This window comes from Taudactylus pleione, unplaced genomic scaffold (genome assembly GCF_031769625.1).
Source record: "Taudactylus pleione unplaced genomic scaffold, aTauple2 ptg000110l, whole genome shotgun sequence".
In the NCBI taxonomy this organism is placed as follows: Eukaryota; Metazoa; Chordata; class Amphibia; order Anura; family Myobatrachidae; genus Taudactylus; species Taudactylus pleione.
The window spans coordinates 298,863-322,391 of NW_028284512.1; the positions used below are offsets into that span (position 1 = coordinate 298,863).

Genomic DNA, 23,529 nt, shown 5'->3' on the forward strand with positions numbered 1-23,529 from the left:
CCGTGGCTTTGAAGGCAGAAATTAAGTCAGCTTGTGACAGTCTTTATCCAGCCGCCGTAGTGATCCAAATATTAAGGGTTTCGTCACCACATGTAGATGCACAGCTCCCGCTCCATAAAGTAAGACTTCAAACTAGAGTCAAATAGTCAGTCAAGGTAAATAGCAATATCAGTAACAGATATCTTCTGTTTTAGGGAGCTTTATCAAAGAGCATGGATACCTTTAGGCTTCAGGTCTCTCATTTATACCTGACTTCCCTAATTGTGTCTGGAAAAAGGATTAACACCTGTAACGACGGGTGTCTCAAATGGTCATTAATTTTTATAAGCATGAGTAGAATCAGCATTTTAAAACAACTTTAACATTATAAAACCTTAATATATTGGCTTCATGGTTAACAAACATAATGTATCTTCTAAATTACATATTCTAAATCAAGATATAGCCTGTAAAATATGCATAAATAATGATAATAGAACCTATATAAAAAATTATATCTATACTGGGATTTAAACCCCGGTCTTGGAAGGCTCAAATATCCAAAATCATGTCATTACCTCTATTCTATCTATCCCACTGGTGGTACTTAAGGAAAAAAAAATGTCCTATGAATATCACATCTAGATTACAAATCTGTTTTAATAGGTGTCTTCAACAAACTGTGGTGACTAATGGGTCTCCCTCCCTATACTGGATATTACTTACAATTATCATATATCAGATCATCAAATAGAGAACCTTAAAGAGACTAGATTGTAAATCTAACCACATTAGATATACAGATGAGTATAATAGATACAAAAATAAAGAATAAACAAAACAAATAAAACTAAATGAACAGATAATTCGAGGTTTAAACCCCCGTTTCTCAGAATGTAAATACCAGGAACCTCAGTATAACCTCTACACCAACCTTCCCACCGGTGATGGCAAACTAACCTTATTAAGCTTACTGCTCTAGATCACCCCAACCTCTAAACAACATGGGATACAGTTAAGGTGTGTAAATAGACTAATCTCTCGCCTAGATCTAGACCTAAAACTTCAGTTATGAGTCAGTCCACAGTGCTTTATTTGTGGGGTTTTTAATGTATGTTTTTAGGAATGTCTGTGGATGATTGCATACCTGGGAAATAGGTCTTAATATACTCTAGTCTTAAATACAAGTTAGGAAAGTATATCAATGACATCATTTTTTATAGTTAAACAGTGTATGGAATCTTTGGAAGAAGCAATTAGGGCAATCCTTAATTTCATAGATACTCCATAAAGTACATAATGAAAATACTAATGGGGATAAGAGACAGTCTTGGCAAGTGATATAATTACATAGAGGGATGTCCCTGACGGGTTGGTGCAAGGTAATGCTTCACCCTACTGCCCCTGCTCCCCCCAAAAATTTTTGCAGAGAGCAGTCGCAGGCCTGGGTACTGAGGGGGGCATTTCCAAAGCTGGGGAGACATAGCCAAGCACCCCTTAAAGTAATGCAGCACCGGCAGCAACACAGATGGTACCACCCTGTGCAAGGACATTTAGGGCCGTATTCAATTAGTTTCGCCTTGGTAAAGTTCTGCCTGCCCGACTTTTTGCCTACATCGCGTGCTTTGGACGCAAAAACTCATTGTGTGTGCGCATCCCTGCTTTGTGCCCTATTCAATTACTAACCAGGCAAGTGGCGAATGCAGAATAGGGGAAATCGGTCTGAAGCCCCCAAAAAGACTCCCTAACATTGGGGATCAATGTAGAAGTGTTCCAAAAGCCCTAATAAAACTATTTGGGGTACTGAAGTAGTTTAAAATCCTTGTTATTAGCGTCCTTGTAAAAGTGGTGAAGAATAGCATAGAGCAGTATTTGTGGGAGAAAAAAAGTAGTCTTGTCAAATTTGGGGTACTTGAAAATGGGTGCTAGCATCTTTTAAAGTCTCTAAAGTGAAAAACCACGCTCATTCCTAAAAACACCTGACCCATTCTTGCAGACCCCTTAGACTATTTTGCTAGTTTTTATGCTTGTCCCCCCAGTTTGTACATTTTCACCCCCAAAATGAAAGTACTTTTATGGGGTGTTGTTTTTCCCCGGATTTTTTGACAGTTGTCCTTTGGGGGGCTGTCCTTTCCCCACATTTGCACCCCAAAAATAAAATTTTTGCACTTTTCACCTGCTATTCTTAGGCGAATCTGTTTCGCATATTGCATTGACTTTCCGTGTAGGTAAAAACCCTCTGGAATTGAATTTGGACAGAAGTTCCGACCACGCGAAAAGCCGCGGTCTGCGATACTTTTCTGCGGAAAATGGCTTTTCGCTTCTAATCAAATATGTCCCTTAGCTGGGAACTGTGTATATTCTGTTAGCAAAGAACAAAGGAAACTTTAACATGTCCAGCCAATAAAACAAGGACTAGAGAAGGCTATAAAACTATGGCATTGGACTCACAAAAGTTTGAAGATGCTGAACGTTTGTTTCCCTAGCTTCAGCCATCAAAATCAATCATTTCCACCTTCTTTGATAGACTATGGGCACATAAGAAAAACTAAAGTCTGATCTCCAGTGTTTCAGATATGTCTGACCATCTTGGTGAAAAACCTTCAGCATAATGTGCCATATTGGATGGCCCAGCACATGATACCTCCTGGAGATGCCATTTGATGACTATACAAATTTGTCAACTAATACCCATTTTCCACTAGTTTTCCAGGTCACACCTGGGATGATGTTCACGCGCCCATCCCGCGGGAGCGACCCGGCAGAGACCCCCGTCAGACAGGCGACCCGGCACGAATGCCGGGTCGATGACTCCACCGGCATACCCGTTCACACTGCTTCATGAGCCGGGTTGAACCCGCGTTCAAAACCACTTGTGACCAGGGTTGAAATGCCGGGTCACTCGACCCGGCTTATTCAACCCTGCCCTTTCACACAGCAAAATAACTTGGGTTGCTGGGCGCTCATGTGCAAAAACCTGGGTTATTGCTGGCAGTGGAAAAGGGGTTAAAGTGTTTCTTAAAATGGGGGGTGTAGAACGAGATGACCTTGTCTGGTTTCACTATGGATCACGGGTTCTCAAACTCTGTCCTCAGGACCCCAAACGGTGCATGTTTTCCATGTCTCCACACTGAATCAAGTGAAATAATTAGCTCCACCTGTGGACCTTTTAAAATGTCAGTGAGTAATGATTACACCTGTGCACCTGCTGGGTGACCTGCAAAACGTGACCTGAGTGGGGTCCTGAGGACCGAGTTTGAGAACCACTGCTATAGAAAATGACAGTTTTGAAATGAGAGCATCAAAAGAAAAACAGTGGTCTGGTGAATAGGTAAAGTAAATAAAAAATATATATATTAAATTCTATTTGTCAAAACTATACAAAAATGGTGAAATATTTTTTAAATATAAAATGTCGGGGACTACTTAATGAGTAAAACAGAGGGGTCAGAAAAAATGGTGTCCTATGCCAGTCTTTGTATTTGTATGTACTTTAGCACTACACACCTTAATTCTGCTCTGTGTGTTCTATTCACATTATATTATGTACATACTGGCAACTGTTGCAAAACACTGCAAGACTTATATAATGTAGCAAAATCCTTATACCATTTTTCACTGTGTCCTTTCTAAAATGACACCTAGCTAGTATAAATCATATTACAACACCTCAGCCAATTAATTTAGCTTTACCTGTTCCTGTGCTATCTTTAAAACTACAAAAAGTGTGCGTAATTTCCTATACAGTTTGAATATAACTATATAATCAATATATGCGTATTCTGTGTCCTTTATTAAACATGTCTATATGTTGAAACCATTTCTAAAGTAATCACTTCTCGATCATTTTATTTACGGTATCCTGCTAAAATTCCATTTGTGCCAGTGACTTGTGTTAGTGACTGCTCCAGGTATATACCTGGTTTCAAGATGCAGTGATTATAACTGAGTTTTATGTATTTTATATCACAGACCGTTCACTGAATATAGGTATGACTGCTGGCATGTTTAAGCCTAAAAGTAAGCAGTATCGGATGTCCATTGATGAATTGTTTAAAGTTATGTTCCTTGCATTCACTAAATACTGACTAATATGTGTGTCCCAGAATAATCAGTCTCAGAAATCCGTTAGGTATGTATCATGATAGCTGCAATATTTTAATTGGCAGCAGCTTGGAAACGCATTTGTTGGTTTTGTATATTCAAACTCGTTATGGATGAGTACTTATGCCTAGAGTAGTGTGGGATGGCTATTGACAGAATTGTCTAAGGGTAAACCGCTCTAGAAATTATTATATTCAGAAATTCCTGCTGGCTGATACGAAGTCAGTATTTAGCGGCTTGAGTATAAATCGGAGACTAGAATGTTCAGAGGTGCTGGCAGAGGGTGAATAGTGTTTAGTAACACCAGTTCACAGAAACTGGAACTTTTCGGAAGGGGAGCATCCGCATACAGTGGTGTGGCAGGCTCAATGCAGGACTTAAAAGGGGGAGACACAAGGACACAGACATATGGAAGGATGAGACTAGAAAAAAAACACATGGGAAGCATAATGTAAGGAGAATATATTTTATGATGGTAATAGTATAGATCAGTGGTAGCCAACCCTGGTCCTCAAGAGCTACCAACAGTGCATGTTTTGCAGGTCTCCTCAGAGAATCACAAGTGATATAATTAGCGCCACCTGTGGATCTTTTCAAATGTGTTAGTAATGAATACACCTGTGCACCTGCTAGGTGATCTGGAAAACGTGAAATGTTGGTAGCTCACGAGGACTGAGGTTGGCTACCCCTGGTATAGATTAGATGCTATAAAAAAAAAAAATCTTCAAGAAAAATGGGGACTCCTAAACATTGACATACCAATGCAAATATAATTTATATTCTATTGGGATGTAGTCAAAAGGTTGGCAATGATAATGTTGACATTCATAATGTTGACATCAGTGTCGGCAGTTATAATGTTGACATGCAATTTGTTGACATTCTCTGTGCTGACCAATGAAAGGTTGACATTGTCAGAATGAATGAGGCTGCTGGGGCTGATTGGGAGGGGGGCGGGATAGGGATTGGGGAGAAATACTCTCTCAAATGCTAAAGGATCGGAGGTCTGACCTGGAAGCCTGTCACATGACTTCCGGGACCCAGAAGATGCCACAGCAGCCATTGAGAGCAGGCTGGATGAAACACAACGGAACATTGCATGAAAAAAACTGCTGCATCGTAGGATTTTGTATACAGATTAACAATATCATTCAAATCTGTCATTTAAATCATTCCTACCAACTCGACATCAACCAGTAATGCGCGGCCACGTATGGACAAAAACGATATTGTGCATTAGCCGTGCATGCCGGTCAACTTGCTCGATATCGAGCAAGTTACTATAGTGACTCGCGAACGTTGATCGCGGGTCACTATAGTCGTCGGTGAGTAGGTGGTGTGCTGGATGATTGCTACGTGTGTATGCACCATAAGACTCATTAGTACACAGATGAAATCAGTGTTGTATAATAAATTAAGCAGTGCAGTCTCGTTTTAGTGGTTTTGTTGCATTGCATTGTGACTCAGGCGCATATTCTAGCAGAAAAGATGCTCTGCACAAGCCAAGTCGCACGGCACAGAGAAGGGCTATGGTATCAGCAGTAGTTTATTAGGACACATCTGTATACAGTATATGCAGAAGAGCTTATACTGGCTCCCTTATTGTTCAGGTGAAGTTTGGTGAGAGTAAAGTAGCTGGCAAGAGAGGATCCGGCGCTTGGCAAGCTGAGGACCAACACTTACGTCTGCAGGGAAGGGATATTGCAGAGGGTACCACCAGGGGAGTAGCGAGGGTGGTTCCAGTAGAGCATGCGCTTCGGGCGCCAAAATGGACAGAGGGCGCCATCCAGGGTTCTGGAATTCATGAGTGCTACTCAGTATGACACATCCGAGGTAAAGTCCTAAACTTCAATTATAAGGTATGAGATTAAACATTATATGGTGGTCATTGTGATGCTCTGTGCATTATATGGCAGTCACTGTGACACACTGCATTATATGGAGATCACTGTGACACATTTTGCATTATATTGTAGTCCCTGCTATGCTCTCTGATTTATATGTAGTCCCTGCTATGATCTCTGCATTACATGCATTCCCTGCTATGCTATCTGGTGGTCACTGATGCTCCCTGAATTATATGTTGGTCATTACAATGCTCTGTGGGGTTGAGGTAGTGCAGTACAGGCAACAATACTTAGTCATTGAGTCTTGAGACAGTAGAGTCTGCAAGCTCCATTTAAAAGTATACCCCCGAACATATATATAAAATCACTGCGCTGGTGTACTCAATTCAGGTTAGTTTATGATAAATTTCACAGTAATGATGTGCTCCTGAAAAACAGAGTAAGGTTCAATTGTAGAATAATGCACAATTTATTAGTTGCAATAATAATACCCCTTTCAGACATATCAAAATCCTATTTTTTTGCCAGGGCTCGGTCAAACTACCCGGGACTTGCTTATGTCTGAAAGGTACCAACCCAGGATCATAGTCCTGGGTCTGCACCCCTGCTTTTGACCAGGGTCTTTTCCGTGACATTTGTCCCAGGTAGACAACCTGGGTAAAGTCTGGTGATTTTACTCCCAGGTCGCACCTAGAAGCCTCTGATTGGCCGTTCAGAGCTGCCCGGAGGGGGCGGGGTATCCTACTCCAGTAGCAAACTAAGTGACCGTGCTGGATCTTTCGAGAGAATCAGTGGTTTGACAGCCCTTATAAGAAGAGGTGAAGACATAGTACCTGATGGATTGGAAAGAGGTGTCCGGTCCGTACTGCAGTATGTAAGAGCAGCCAATGCCGAGGGGGGGGGCAGGTACTAATTACCTAGGCCCAGGCTTGTTGGAGGGGCCTGGTGGGTGCCTGAGTCCGACGCCGCCTCCCCCTCCCTCTTACCTGTCAGCAGCTGTATGCTGCGCTGCAGTGGGAGTCTCCTCTCCTCTGCCTGTGGGGGAAAACTATCACACTGATCGTGCCCCCCTCCCCCAGATTTGTGCCGGGCTGAGGGGCTCACAAAGCCCCCCTCCCCAGTGCGCAGTGCTGCTTCGTGGCGTTGCAAATAGTGCTTTTTTGTTTTTTCTAAGGGGACATCACCCCCTCCCCCCAGCATGGACTGGCGCACACTAGCTACAGAGAGACTGCCAGTTATTGTGAGGTCTGGTGGCTGGAGAAGGGGTGTGTGATTGCATAAGAGTGTGACGTGTGTATGACATGTACAGTATGTTTGTGTATGAGCATGACGTGAGAGCAGTCTGGCAGTCCTGGCTGAATGCCAGGGCAGACCCGGCTTATGTCTGAAAGAGGATTCCCAGTTGAAGTGTGAAAGTGGTGCTTGAGCAAAAGCCCGGGTTTTTGCTGAGGTGAAATACCAGGGTCTGAGCAGCAAAACTCCCGGGTCGTAGGTCTGAAAGTGGTATAGACAAATAGTACTACACCAGTGGTTCTCAAACTCTGTGCCTGATTCAGTACAGATCACAACTGCGATTGCAATAGCCATTACCCATGCAGTCCCACTGTGAAGATATGCTAATGTCTGCGATTGCAATGCCATAAGAACACCCACTTTACTTTACACATATTCATAATACTTAGCAAACAAAGAATAGAACATTCAGTGCTAAACCTTTTGTATATATGGTTTGCAACCATAGAATGATGGGATAATAGCAACAGACTGTGATAGTAAGTACAAATATAGTTTTATATAATAAGTGCTTAAAAACAGTACAATTTAGTTGCAGACATAAACTTAAACCACAACATTTGAAAACATGTACAGAAATTGGAACAGTGAGTGCTAATGTGTACTGTCAGGTTTTATATCAAAAACCATTGAATACACACACTAAGTCAATTGCACTGAATCCCTTGTTATGGAATATAATGATCATGTCAATGTTGGTGATAGAGCGTGGGGGGGGGGAGGGGGGAGAGAGAATAGCGGTGTCCCACTGTCTTACAGTGCATGCAATAAGGATGTTCATATTTAGCAAGCCTAGTATAGGTGGTGGCTTGTCCTTGTGTATTGCCGTTGGTGGCTGAAGATGTCTTCTGGTCAGGTAGGAGGAGACCACTCGGACTAGGGGTGTAGGGGCTTCGGACTGAGATTGTAATAGCTAAAAGCCTGAGTGAGCGATACGTCTAACTAAAAACTGTCCTGCACTCTGGCTAACGGCCTTACAGTCCCCTGTTTGGGGAGGGGAACCGCTGGTCGTGACTACTCACGCTCTCAGCCTGCTTCCCCCTCCATTACAGAGACTCGCCTGTCTTCCTGGCACTGTTTGTGGCTGGATTCCCCCTCCTTCCGTCTGTGTTCCGTGTCCTCTGGTCAGCGGATGCGGGTACTCTGCGACAGCGTCCTGGACTTCTGTTCCTTCTGGGTCATGGGATCGAGGCCGATCACGTGGTGCATCTGTATGAGATCTCAAACTGCAGTGCCTTAGTACGGGGACTAGCGGGGAGAAGATTGCAATGTTGACGTGGGTGTGCCGCCAACGCGTTTTGACCCACATAGGGTCTTCCTCTGGGAGTTGTGGTGGTAATACTTAGCAAGACTGCAAAACCATCAGTAACATCGAGTACAATCGCAGCCTCATGCACACTTGCAGAAGGTCTGACCTTGTTGCGTGTAGTTGCTGATTTATGCATGCCCCTGTAACGGCCTTCAAATGTACTGGCACATCTGCGTTGCTCTGGTCAGCCCTGTCACCACAAACAGTACTTCCTGTTAACCACTCTGTGATGGTCTGCATAGTTACTGCGATCGCTGTCCCGATTTGCAGTGGTGTTTCGCACACGCACTGTGATGCATGCGCAGTACGCAACAATTGGCCAATTGCATGCGTAATTGCAGTTGCGATCGCTACTGAATTAGGTCCCCACACCCGGTTCCAGAGAACCTAGCAGGTGCACATGTGTATTTATTATGCACTGACACATTTGGTGGAGCTAACTATTTCAGTTGTGGTTCTGTGACGAGACCTGGAAAACATGCATTGTTTGGGGTTCCGAGGACAGAGTGAGAACCTGTGTACTGCACAATTCATTTAAATAAAGTCAAAAACAAAACCTTAGATGTGCACTGATTATAAGTAGAGGGGGACTACCAGGACTGGAGTCCCGAGCCCGGACAGAGAGGGGGGCCCATCTGCCCGCCCATCGCCGTGCAATACAGATTTTTTTTGGGAGATCCAATGCCATGCCATTACACCACGTCACGTGAGGAGCTGGATTCTGAGCAACAAGAATAGGGTAAGTTTGGGGGCTGGCTGTGGCTGAAGATACGGGGGGGGGGGGGCTGGAGACACAAAAGGGATGTTGGCTGGAGACACAGAAGGGGGGTTGGCAGAGCAGACAGAAGGGGTGCTAGCTGAAACTGAAGAGACACTGCAGGGCTGGAGTTGCAGAAACATGTGGGGCTGCCTAATTTGTCAGTCTCGGGCAGGGGTGTAGAGAGCGCTGCTGGGCCCCCGGTAAAGGAGGTGTGGCCTAATTGAGGGAGGCATGGCCACGCCCCCTTGAAAAAACAACAAAAAACATACTTTTGCTGCGGGGAAGGGGCGCTGTGAGCCCCTCAGCCCGGCGCAAAGCCAGGGGGGCACGATCAGTGTGATCGCTCCCCCCCTCAGGCGTAGGAGATTGCTCGCGGCTGCTATGCAGCAGCCACCGCAATCTCTCACTGCATGCCAGCACACACGTGTGCTGGGCTACTGCAGAGGAAGGGAGGGGGGGCGGTGCCGGACCCAGGCACCTCTGGAAGCCCGGACCGGGCAAATTGTACCCGCTCCTTCCCCCCCTATCTGCGCCTCAGGTCTCGGGCCCCACAATTTCTGATGGCAGCCCTGATTATAAGTAATAGATGTCTGAGCAGGGGGTGGGGCTACACAGCACTGTACAATCAATGCCTGCCCTGCAGCATGGGTGAGAGGAGGAGACCTCACTATCCAGCAGCCAGCTTGTAATGGTAAGATAGCTCAGGGAAGGGGCGCTTATGTATTTAAAATAACTGTGATTATGTACAGTATGTGTGACTATATATGCATATATATGTGACTGTGTGCATGTGTGTGACTATGGATTTGTATAGTTGTGACTATGTATGTGTATGTGTTTGACTATATATGTATGAAAGTCTCTGTGTATTAGCGTGTGATTTTATGTATGTGGTTGCATTTATGAATGTGACTGTACGTCTGCATGCATGTGACTGTATGTATATGTGTGTGACCGCATGTGTATGACTGTGACTATGTATACTTATCCCGATTTTGGTGGCACAGTCCTGCTTTTCAAATCCTGCTGCCCCCCCCCTCCCCTTTCCTACTTGGGCTGCAATGTCCTGCGGAGAGGAAAGATATGGAGTAAACTTTCACCTGCTGTGCGCGCAAGGTAGGGGGCAGCCCAACGGCGAAGGAAGCGATATACACGCACCCAGCATTACATGAATTGGGGGTGTGATGTTTGATCATGCTCCCTTTCATGTACGTGCCAAAGCATTAATCTAGCTCTGGCTCAATCTGCGTAAATATCGGCATTGTGTTCTATCTCTGAATTGCGCCCATAGGTGATTGTGGTTACTGCATGAAAGTAAAGATTACTGTAAACCTATACAATAACTATGTATTTCAAAATGCTTCAAACTTTTGAACTGGATATTTCTTCTTCGGGGTCCATGGGGTCCACAGCCATTACGTTGGGGTATGAATCCCGGTCACCAAACAGTTAACACAAATGAGCTCTCTGCTCCCAGAATGCATCGGGGTTCCTCCTCATATACCCCACCCCCTGCCTCAGGTAGCCAGTTCTTCCTGTTTGGTGTGTTCACCACATAGACAGTGGGACTGCTGGAGCAGTCCTACAGACGAGTACAAAAAAAAGCGTTTTACTCTCTATCTCAGCGGGTGGTCTGAGCTGTCCTGGAAGCAGCCTCGTGCCTGATTGGAGGCGCACCGGCCACGCGCTGCAACTACCTCCTCGGGCGCCGCACCGCTAGCCTTGGCAGGTCCATGGCTAGGGCTTCGGCAGGGGCTCTCATGCCCTGGACCGCACCCGGATCAAGGGGATGGCAGGTAAGCAGGTGGTTGCGGCGGCCGCTGATGCCGGGACCACGTGGCGGTCCGGCCTCCGACAGTGAGACTGGTCGGAGGCACACTGCAGTCAGGTGGCATACGGCTTGTTTTCCTACACTAGACCGCCGGGATATGATGTTCCAGACCAGCCGGGCTTGTGGCGGCGGCCAGGTCAGTTTACCGGGCAGGTCCAAGCAGCATAGGGGAGGTACGCTTCCCCGGCGGCCCCTCCCCCAATCCACACGCTAGTTCAGTCCTCTGGCGCAGTGATTGTGGTTTGCTGCTCCCAGCCTCCATAGGGCAGCCAGAGTGTATGTCAGTTGCTCTCTGAATGCTGCTCCTGCAGGACGCTGGGCAGTCTCCCTGTATACCTTTCCTACTGCTGGTTCAGGTGTTTACAGGGCTCTATCCTACCTAAGCTTAGGCTGATTGTGGTAGTGAGAGCTTATATGCATATGACTCGCAGAGTGTTTATGCATGACATGTGATTGTTGTTTTTATGGATACTGTTTCTTATGTAAAAAGAACTGACTCCTGTAAACTATCACTGTCTTTTCCCTTAACCCTTTCCTATGGGTGTGTGGGTAGTTAGGGTGAAACAAAATCACACATGTACTCAGAACTTGTCATTATTATGTCTCAGAGTCTGAAGGACAGGCGGCTAAGGTCCCTGTGCTGGGGGGGTTTTCCCCACAGGATTTCATACAATCTGAATTATGTGGTTACTGTGTTAAGTAGACTAACCTTCCAGCTTCTGGATAGGAACTCCCTTGGGTTTCCTTTCCCAGATTATGGACCAAAATACCTTGCTTAGTGGCACATTGAACAGGCTCAAATATCCTACTAAGCTGGTGTGCTTTTTGATTAAGAGCCTATGGCAAATATACTGCTTAAATGCATTAAGTTTTGCTGAGTTATGTTGGCTTTGTTTCTGAAAAGACTGTGTGAAGATGAGTATATTACATTGGCCCCAGCTGTAGGCTATATGGGCTAAATTGTAATTCACATATACTGGTAGGGCTGGGTTGCCCATCCCCCCTCTCTCCTAATTAGGAACTCTCAGTTGAGTTGAGTACTGATTGGGGAGGGAAGTTGGCTATCCCTGAGTATGCCTTGTTCCCAGGAAAGTGCATAACATTGGAATCCTACCAACTGTTGTTGCTTGGACTCAGTACCGATTGATGCATATCTACAGGTAGATCTTGCAAAACTGGTCAGTTAGAAATGAATGTGCTACTGTTCAAAATTTTACTTTCCTTAAACCCCTAAACTGCGGTTAGGGGTTAGAGAGTGCTTCACATGTATGTTTCTGTAAACCAACGCTTGTTGTGGGTTACTTGCAAATGTTCTCAGGAGATTTGTTTCATCTTCCTGAGTGCCTCTCTGTGGATGGCCAGGTTATACAGAGCTTGATGTCCTACTTAGCCTTGTCGGCTGTTCGTAGTTGACTAAAAATTTGTTGCATGTACGTATATATGCCTCCACTGCGGTGATAAGGTCATACAGAGCACTGGGTCCTACCTGGCGTTTTGGTAGTCGGCCAGAGAGCTTAGTGTGTATGAACAGTGGATATGCGTGTGTATATATATATATAATCTATCTATCATGTGCATTACATGTGACTTATGGAATCTGCTGTATTATGCTGCCTTGTCAGCATAAGTCTATCACTGCTGTTTCTCCTCATGTAACCCGCTACAAAGATACGTGGGTGCATTGGATGTAAAATGATGGTCACATTAATACTAGACATTGGATAAACCTTGTATGTCCAATGAAAAGGTAAGACAGATGGCTGGAGCCCCCTGAGTTGGTGTCATGTGTGACCTGTAGCAGCAGCCCCTATGGTTATGCCCTCTATATTTCCATCATGAATGGACATTTGACCTACAGCCATACCACACTGGACATGCCCAATCTCATCTGACTTTGGAAGCTATGCCGTGTTGGTCCTGGTTAGTACTTCGATGGGAAACCACCTGGGAATACCAGGTGCTGTAGGCAGTGGTTGAGGCAGGGCATCATCTTTAGTAGCCATTCAACAATTACTACAGGCTGCTAGGTCTTTGCAGCCAAAGACCAGATGGTGTCGGCCCCTCACGCGGGCCAGGCCACAGAGAGGGGCGATGGGGGTGTTATCACTGGACTTAATATAAATGGGTTGTGGTGGTCACTGTTCTAAAGAGTCACCACAGTAGTCAAATCTACCAGATCATAGCGCAGGTTGTGGACAGGTTGGCGACTCCTGCGCCAACCCTGATATTAAGGTATCTTCAGCAGCTGCAACCTACCATGTTTAGGCTTCCTAGGCATCTGTCCTGTAGGGACATGTGTGCTCACTCGGGTTAAAAGGTGACTTCATCCATAGCAGTTTTACAGCAATTATGGCAAGCAGCTAGGCTAGTACAGCCAAAAGAATCAGAAGGCGGTCGGTCTCACACTCCGTCCAGCCCTCAGACTCTGGTACGTCTTCTGGTGTTTAGGGGGACACACGGGTCTCCTCCTAGGAGTCACTCTCAAGAGAGGAAGACCGTCTTCCAACAGTACGTCTCCTCCCTGATCAGAGGGGTCAAAGTTATGCTTCTGGAGCTGGTATAAGGAGAGGCTCCAGTGTTCTAATGTGTTCAGAGGTTGTAGGGAACGTAGTATGGAGTTTCTCCGGGCAGAAAAGTCCATATTACCAGAAAGGTTGAGGCCTTATATCCCTTTCCAGTACCATTGGCATTCGCCTTTAAATGTTCCACTGATAAGAGATTTGAAGCCGGTTTCAGGGCAGTCTTTCTCTGTGAGGAGCTGTTATTTGCCCGGCCAAGGTACGGCCGGGGTTCCAAATAAAAGCACAGACTATCTGTCTCTTGCCAGTAGAGTGACTATCCATTAAAGACGTTTGTCGCAACAAGGGTCGCCCGTTCTGGACCTGGATGATACCAGCCTCCGCGGGTGGGGAGCAGTGACAGGTCAACACACGTTTCAAGGAAAATGGAGGACAATGGAAAGCAGTCTCTCCGTAGAACGTCCTGGAATTAAGGGCAGTATTCAGGAGCACTTTTCAAGCTCAGGAAATACTAAAGGGGCAGGCTGGTCTAGGTGCAATCTAACAACGCCACCGCAGTAGACTGCCTCATCCATCAGGGGTCAGAATGTCATTTTCCAATGAGATCAGTTGTGTTTATACCAGGAGTCCTTAATTTGGAAGTGGACTTCCTAGGCCAGCAGGATATATGCGCCAGAGAGTGTGGGCTCTTCATCCACAGGTATTTCAGAGCCTTGTGGATGGATGGGTCTTCCAGAGGTAGACCTCATGGCCTTGAGTCACAAGCACAGGGTCCCCAGGTACGGGCACAGAGTTTGTGGATGCTCTGCAAGTAGAGTAGAACTTCAAACTAGCGTATTTGCTTCACCTGCTATCCCTCTCTCTAAGGGTTAACGGGAATATGCAACAGTAATACTGATAGCCCCCAGATGCTGCTGGTTCGCCAACCTGCAAAGTCACTCCATAGACACTCTGTGGCCTCTTCTGCTAAGGTCGGACCTGTTAATACAAGATCCCTTCCTGTATCTAGACCTGACTCGTCCATCTTGGACGGCATGGTTCTTCAGACCTCCATCTTGTAGAAAGGATGTTCTGTAATTCAGAGGACAAGAAACTTACTTCTGGCTGCATTTATTACAAAACTTTGTATGTTCTCCGGGGTGAACTGTGAAAATGTGGCCCTAGGGAGTTAGGTTTTCTCGAGAGTGTTCTTTTCGTCAGACTGGAGGGTCTCTGATCTAGCAGCACTTTCTTCCCGCTTCCCTGTTTTAATAAGTCATCGGGAGAGAGCGGTACTTCATACTATGGTGGAATACCTTCCAAGAGTGGTATTCTGGTTCTATATGAATGTAGAGATTGTGGTCCCAACTTTCAGACTACAAGCCTCTCAGTAGGTGAGGCTTCCTTGGATGTTGGCCGTGCGCTACATAATTATGTGGATCGCGCCAACAAGAATGAGGAAGTAGGTTTCCTTTTTGTACTGTGTGACAGTCATAAGGCTGGCCAGCCGATAAGCGGACGCTGGTCAGATGGATTCATATGACGATTTCTCAGGTATACACACAGACTAGTCTGGTGGTGCTAGACTCAGTTAAGGTACATCCACACGTTCAGTGGGGCCTTCGTGGGCGGCTTGCTGGGGTGCCTCTGCTGAATAGTTCTGCAGGGCAGCCACTTGGTCTTCCTTCCACACCTTTTTAAAATTTTTATGCCTTTGATAACTTTGCCTCTCAGGATGCCTCCTTCGGGCGTAGGGTTCTCCTCTCTTCCGAGAGTCAGGAGCGTCCCCACCTGTAGGTTTAGTGCTTTGGGATATACCCAACTTAATGGCTGTGGACCCCATGGACCCCGAAGAAGAAAATAAGTTATGGTATGACATACCTTTGTTAACTCTTTCTTCAAGGTCCATGGGGTCCACAGGATACCCACCCAGACTCACCTGTAGTTCTGGGGGAGGTTTCCGTAATTATTTTCTCTTTAAAGTCTGGACTCATGAGTATGGGTTTCTTTTTTCTTACCCTTTGTCTCCGCCTGCTTGAGCTTGATAACGAACTGGCTACCTGAGGCAGGGGGTGGGGTATATGAGGAGGAACCCCAGTGCATCCTGGGAGCAGAGAGCTCGTTTGTGTTAACTGTTTGGTGACCGGGATTCATATCCCAACGTAATGGCTGATGGACCTCGAAGAAAGAGTTAACAAAGGTATGTTATACCATAACTCTTATTTTTCCTGTGTGCACTCAAAGGTAGACTCTATATTGCATCTGCTATGCTATAACAGTTGCAGTTAAAAAGTGTAAATGCCTCCATTCATATTTGCTACTGCTACAAACCCTGTACTGTACATTTGATAGAGTAAAACAGATTCCTGCTTTAAAAAACAAAATACAATTCTTTTTAATTATACAAAAGTGGATATTAGTTCAACATTTAAGTGTGAAAACCCCTTTTGATGACCCCTGACCTGCATTGTGCAGCCTACTTTATCTTTGACACAGAGAGATGTCACATTTACAAGGGCAGGGTCTTGGTGGGAAGCAGACTGCTGCCTTTCATGCTCACTCTGTGCTGGCTGCTTACTGATCTGTAGAATTACTTCTATTTGCATCACAAATTACATGCTCAGAAGTCAGAGGGGAACTATAGCATACAGATGGCTGTCCACAGTTCTGCAGGATGCAGGGCACCTAGCTAACACTTTCATATCTTCTTTCAGTGTGATGGAATAAATGACAGTAACTTGCAATAACCAAGACCCAAGGTAAGTGTACTGTATCTTTGATATTATTTTGCAAAGTCTTAACCAGTTAGCAATTGTTGGTGATAAGATTCTACATGATGAGGTTTAATTGCTTTCTAGAGGTTTAGCAAACTGTACAATAGTTTACTTTAAGCAGTGACCCAGGAGTCTGCAGCATAGCGGATAACAAAACAAGCGTTACTTTCATTTCTGTTCTGAAATACTGTTCTGTGTGTGTATGTATGTATGTATGTATGTATGTGTATGTATGTGTGTATATATATATATATCTATATATATCTATCTTCATTTTGAGCTAAAAATCAGTGATGTGTTTTATATTTTCCCTGATGGAATGAGGAATGCTCCTGGTTTGTGATGCTTGTTGTGAATTATAGTATTTATATAGTTACTTGAATTTAGATAATTTCATGGTAATTTTACAGTAATACAATCTCTGCATACTTTGCATAACCTGTTTAGATCAGGATATTTATTTATTTTTTTTACTTAAAAGTACATTAATTAGCGTTTCCTAGCCTGACAAATCATAGCAGATCACCGCTAGAGGGGCCTCATTCAGATGACTACCTTACCATCAGAAATATGCAAAACACTATGTAGTTCTAATGCTGGGCATACACTATACAATTATCTGTCCAATCTGGCTGGTTGGAATGAAAACCTGGTAATGTATGGGAGCAAAGGACAATCGATCATTATCTCACAAACACTGGAAAACAGACAAAAATGGTCGTTCAGACAAATTGGTTAAAACACGCAAATTTCACCAATTTGAACAATTGTTTTTTTGTCCGTTTTCCAGTGTATAAAATAGGGGTGAGCGGGTTCGGATTTCTGAAATCCGAACCCCCCCGAGCCCCCCCGATCCGAGTCCGATCCGAGTCAGGCTCGACTTTTCCCGCCTGACTCGGATCTGAAATCGAGGCAAAACGTCATCATCCCGCCTTCCGAGTCTCGCGGGTTTTGGATCCTATATAAGGTACCCGCGTCGGCGCCATTTTCTCACTCGGCTGTGGACAGTGAAGAGGGAGGGTGGGAGTTAGGGCTGTGTAGTGTAGTGTAGTGTAGTGCTGCTGTTGTCCACTACTTCAAAGTCCATAGGGGCTGGCTGTGTTGTGCTGCTGTTGTTAATAGGGGCTGTGTCCACTACTTCAAAGTCCATAGGGGCTGGCTGGACTGTGTTGTGCAGTCAGTTCTCCATAGGGGCTGTGTCCACTCCAAAGTCCTGTGCAGTGTCCCAGTCCTAAAGGAGTGCTGTAGTGTTGTCCAGGGGGTGCTCTGTCCATCAGGGGTGCTCCCCCCAAGTGCTAAAAAAATAATATATTTTCTGTGTTTGTGAATTGTGTGCGCAGTAGCCGCACGTGCATCAACAAAGTAGTGCCAAGCGTGCGCCTGTGTCATAAGTAAAGGGCCGGCTGGCTTGACCGTTAAAGGGTGCTGTAACCCCCGAAAGTACACTCCAGTCCAAACCAAAAAAAAATTATTTTCTGTGTTTGTGAATTGTGTGCGCAGTAGCCGCACGTGCATCAACAAAGTAGTGCCAAGCGTGCGCCTGTGTCATAAGTAAAGGGCCGGCTGGCTTGACTGTTAAGGGTGCTGTAACCCCCGAAAGTACACTCCAGTCCAAACCAAAAAAAAAATTATTTTCTGTGTTTGTGAATTGTGTGCGCAGTAGCCGCACGTGCATCAACAAAGTAGTGCCAAGCGTGCGCCTGTGTCATAAGTAAAGGGCCGGCTGGCTTGACCGTTAAGGGTGCTGTAACCCCCGAAAGTACACTCCAGTCCAAACCAAAAAAAAAATTATTTTCTGTGTTTGTGAATTGTGTGCGCAGTAGCCGCACGTGCATCAACAAAGTAGTGCCAAGCGTGCACCTGTGTCATAAGTAAAGGGCCGGCTGGCTTGACCGTTAAGGGTGCTGTAACCCCCGAAAGTACACTCCAGTCCAAACCAAAAAAAAAATTATTTTCTGTGTTTGTGAATTGTGTGCGCAGTAGCCGCACGTGCATCAACAAAGTAGTGCCAAGCGTGCGCCTGTGTCATAAATAAAGGGCCGGCTGGCTGGACCGTTAAAGGGTGCTGTAACCCCCGAAAGTACACTCCAGTCCAAACCAAAAAAAAATTATTTTCTGTGTTTGTGAATTGTGTGCGCAGTAGCCGCACGTGCATCAACAAAGTAGTGCCAAGCGTGCGCCTGTGTCATAAGTAAAGGGCCGGCTGGCTTGACCGTTAAGGGTGCTGTAACCCCCGAAAGTACACTCCAGTCCAAACCAAAAAAAAAATTATTTTCTGTGTTTGTGAATTGTGTGCGCAGTAGCCGCACGTGCATCAACAAAGTAGTGCCAAGCGTGCGCCTGTGTCATAAGTAAAGGGCCGGCTGGCTTGACCATTAAAGGGTGCTGTAACCCCCAAAGTACACTCCAGTCCAAACCAAAAAAAAATTATTTTCTGTGTTTGTGAATTGTGTGCGCAGTAGCCGCACGTGCATCAACAAAGTAGTGCCAAGCGTGCGCCTGTGTCATAAGTAAAGGGCCGGCTGGCTTGACCGTTAAAGGGTGCTGTAACCCCCGAAAGTACACTCCAGTCCAAACCAAAAAAAAATTATTTTCTGTGTTTGTGAATTGTGTGCGCAGTAGCCGCACGTGCATCAACAAAGTAGTGCCAAGCGTGCACCTGTGTCATAAGTAAAGGGCCGGCTGGCTTGACCGTTAAGGGTGCTGTAACCCCCGAAAGTACACTCCAGTCCAAACCCAAAAAAAAATTATTTTCTGTGTTTGTGAATTGTGTGCGCAGTAGCCGCACGTGCATCAACAAAGTAGTGCCAAGCGTGCGCCTGTGTCATAAGTAAAGGGCCGGCTGGCTTGACCGTTAAAGGGTGCTGTAACCCCCGAAAGTACACTCCAGTCCAAACCAAAAAAAAATTATTTTCTGTGTTTGTGAATTGTGTGCGCAGTAGCCGCACGTGCATCAACAAAGTAGTGCCAAGCGTGCACCTGTGTCATAAGTAAAGGGCCGGCTGGCTTGACCGTTAAGGGTGCTGTAACCCCCGAAAGTACACTCCAGTCCAAACCAAAAAATAAATTATTTTCTGTGTTTGTGAATTGTGTGCGCAGTAGCCGCACGTGCATCAACAAAGTAGTGCCAAGCGTGCGCCTGTGTCATAAGTCAAGGGCCGGCTGGCTTGACCGTTAAAGGGTGCTGTAACCCCCGAAAGTACACTCCAGTCCAAACCAAAAAAAAAATTATTTTCTGTGTTTGTGAATTGTGTGCGCAGTAGCCGCACGTGCATCAACAAAGTAGTGCCAAGCGTGCACCTGTGTCATAAGTAAAGGGCCGGCTGGCTTGACCGTTAAGGGTGCTGTAACCCCCGAAAGTACACTCCAGTCCAAACCAAAAAAAAAATTATTTTCTGTGTTTGTGAATTGTGTGCGCAGTAGCCGCACGTGCATCAACAAAGTAGTGCCAAGCGTGCACCTGTGTCATAAGTAAAGGGCCGGCTGGCTTGACCGTTAAAGGGTGCTGTAACCCCCGAAAGTACACTCCAGTCCAAACCAAAAAAAAATTATTTTCTGTGTTTGTGAATTGTGTGCGCAGTAGCCGCACGTGCATCAACAAAGTAGTGCCAAGCGTGCACCTGTGTCATAAGTAAAGGGCCGGCTGGCTTGACCGTTAAGGGTGCTGTAACCCCCGAAAGTACACTCCAGTCCAAACCAAAAAAAAAATTATTTTCTGTGTTTGTGAATTGTGTGCGCAGTAGCCACACGTGCATCAACAAAGTAGTGCCAAGCGTGCGCCTGTGTCATAAGTAAAGGGCTGGCTGGCTTGACCATTAAAGGGTGCTGTAACCCCCGAAAGTACACTCCAGTCCAAACCAAAAAAAAATTATTTTCTGTGTTTGTGAATTGTGTGCGCAGTAGCCGCACGTGCATCAACAAAGTAGTGCCAAGCGTGCGCCTGTGTCATAAGTAAAGGGCCGGCTGGCTTGACCGTTAAAGGGTGCTGTAACCCACAAAGTACACTCCAGTCCAAACCAAAAAAAAAATTATTTTCTGTGTTTAGCCGCACGTATATATCAAATCGATATAACATAAATGGAGGACCAAACTTTCTCCGATAAAAATAAAATAGAGAAAGATCAAGAACCACTTCCTCCTAGTGCTGAAGCTGCTGCCACTAGTCATGACATAGACGATAACATGCCATCAACGTCGTCTGCCAAGGCCGATGCCCAATGTCATAGTAGAGGGCACATACAATCCCAAATGGCAAAGTTCAGGAAAATGACCTTGAAAAAGACATTTAAATCAGCTGAAGAGAAACGTAAACTTGCCAATATGCCATTTACGACACGGAGTGGCAAGGAACGGCTAAGGTCGATCCCTAGTATGTTCATGACTAGTGGTTCAGCTTCACATGACGATGGAAGCCCTCCTCCCACTAAAAAAATCAAAAGAGTTAAGCTGGCAAAAGCACAGCGAAGAACTGTGCTTTCTAAGAAGATATCACAAATCCCCAAGGAGAGTCCAAGTGTGGTGGTGGTTGCGATGCCTGACCTTCCCAGCACTGGACGGGAAGAGGTGGCTCTTTCCACCATTTGCACGCCCCCTGCAAGTGCTGAAAGGAGCACCCACAGTCCACTTGCTGATATGCAAATTGAAGATGTCACTGTTGAAGTACAACAGGATGAGGATACTGGTGTAGCTGGCGCTGAGGAGGAAGTTGGCGAGGAGGATTCTGATGGTGATGTGGTTTGTTTAAATCAGGCTCCGGGGGAGACAGTTGTTGTCCGTGGGATGAAAAAGCCCATCACGGTCATGCCTGGGCAGAAGACCAAACATTCCACCTCTTTGGTCTGGCAATATTTCTATCCAAATCCGGACAACAACTGTCTTGCCATATGTACCATATGTAAAGGTGAAATAAGTATGGGTAGGGACGTCAACCACCTAGGAACATCCTCCCTTATACGGCACCTGCAGCGCGTTCATAAAAAGTTACTGTCAAGTTCAGAAACTTTGGCTAAGACCGTAAGCAGTCCAGGGACACCTAAATCCCGTTGTCCTGTTGTATCCAAGCGCCTGCAAACCACACCGTCAACTCCCTCCTCGTCAATTTCCTCCTTAGTCAGGATCGGAAGTAGTCCTGCAGGCCATGTCACTGGCATGACTGACTCTCCTATCCGGGATTCCTCTGGAGGATCCTGCATTGCTACGCCTACTGCTGCCGCTGCTGCTGTTGCTGCTGCTGGGAGTCGTTCATCATCCCAGAGAGGAAGTAGGAACACCACTACTTTTACTAAACAATTGACCCTCCAACAGTCCTTAGCGAGGAGGATGAAGTACGACAGCAGTCATCCTGAAGCAAAACGTATAACTGAGGCCTTGACCGCTATGTTGGTGTTAGACGTGCGTCCGGTATCCGCCATTAGTGCAGTGGGATTTAGACAATTGATGGAGTTAGTGTGTCCCCGGTTCCAAATCCCGTCTAGATTCCACTTCACTAGGCAGGCGATACCGAGACTGTACAGAAACGTCAGAAAAAGTGTCCTCAGTGTCCTGAAAAATGCCGTTGTACACAATGTCCACTTAACCACGGACATGTGGACAAGTGGAACAGGGCAGACTAAGGACTATATGACTGTGACAGCCCACTGGGTAGATGTATCACCTTACGCAGCAACAGCAGCAGCGTCACCAGTAGCAGCATCTCAGAAATGCCAGCTCGTTACAAGGCAGGCTACGCTGTGTATCACCGGTTTCAGTAAGAGGCACACCGCCGACAACCTCTTAGAGAAACTGAGGGAAATCATCGCCCAGTGGCTTACCCCACTTAGACTCTCCTGGGGATTTGTGATATCTGACAACGCCACCAATATTGTGCGGGCATTACATCTGGGCAAATTCCAGCACGTCCCATGTTTTGCTCACACAATAAACTTGGTGGTGCAGAATTTTCTGAAAAGCGACAGGGGCGTGCAGGAGATGCTTTGGGTGGCCCGAAAAATTTCTGGCCACTTTCGCCATTCAGCGACTGCGTGCCGAAGACTGGAGCGCCAGCAAACACTCTTGAACCTGCCCCGCCATCACCTGAAGCAAGAGGTTGTGACGCGGTGGAACTCAACCCTCTATATGCTTCAGAGGATGGAGGAGCAGCAAAAGGCCATACAAGCCTATACATCCACCTATGACATAGGCAAAGGAGGGGGTATGCACCTGACTCAAGCGCAGTGGAGAATGATTTCCGTGTTGTGCAAGGTTCTCCAGCCCTTCGAACTTGCCACACGTGAAGTCAGTTCAGACACTGCCAGCTTGAGTCAGGTCATTCCCCTCATCAGGCTTTTGCAGAAGCAGCTGGAGAAAGTGAAGGAGGAGCTAAGACGGAGCGATTCCGCTCGGCATGTGGGACTTGTGGATGAAGCCCTTCATTCGCTTTGCCAGGATTCCAGGGTGGTCAATCTGTTGAAATCAGACCACTACGTTTTGGCCACCGTGCTCGATCCTAGGTTTAAAGCGTATGTGGTGTCTCTCTTTCCGGCCGACACAAGCCTGCAGAGGTGCAAAGACCTGCTGGTGAACACACTGTCAGCTGAAGCGGAACGTGACACGTCAACGGCTCCTTCTTCATTTTCTCCTGCAACTGGGGCTGCCAGGAAAAAACTTAGGTATCCTAAGCAACCCACTGGCGGTGATGCAGGGCAGGCAGGACCAAGTTTGGACATCTGGTCCGGACTGAAGGACCTGGCAACAATTTCTGACATGTCTACTGTCACTGCATATGATACTGTCACCATTGACAGAATGGTGGAGGATTACATCGGTGACAGCATCCAAGTAGGCATGGCAGACAGTCCATACCTGTACTGGCAGGAAAAAGAGGCAATTTGGAGGCCCCTGTACAAACTGGCTCTATTTTACCTGAGTTGCCCCCCCTCCAGTGTGTACTCCGAAAGAGTGTTTAGTGCAGCCGGGAACCTTGTCAGCGAAAGGCGTAGGAGGTTGCTTCCACAGAATGTGGAGAAGATGATGTTCATCAAAATGAATTATCAGCTCTTCCAGGGAGACCAGCCTCCAGAAGGTACAGAGGGACCTGTGGTGGTGGATTCAAGTGGGGACGAGTTAATACTTTGTGAGGATGAGGATGTACACACT

General features: G+C 46.1%; 1 protein-coding gene and 1 pseudogene across 6 annotated transcripts in view; both read left to right on the forward strand.

Moving 5' to 3' along the window:
• The first annotated feature begins 10,842 nt into the window (after positions 1–10,842).
• ADGRD2 (adhesion G protein-coupled receptor D2) overlaps positions 10,843–23,529 on the forward strand; it is a 374,363-nt gene continuing 361,676 nt past the window's right edge. For 5 of the 6 annotated variants that reach the window (XM_088471096.1, XM_088471093.1, XM_088471092.1 and 2 more), the window contains exons 1-2: positions 10,843–11,088; positions 16,336–16,380. In XM_088471096.1, the coding sequence (XP_088327222.1) occupies positions 16,349–16,380 (32 nt within the window). In that variant the 5' untranslated portion in view covers positions 10,843–11,088; positions 16,336–16,348. Of the gene's footprint in view, positions 11,089–12,182; positions 12,284–16,335; positions 16,381–23,529 lie in introns of those variants that run through there. The other variant, XM_088471091.1, reaches the window with a different exon arrangement.
• Positions 12,974–13,092, forward strand: LOC148525164 (5S ribosomal RNA; annotated as a pseudogene).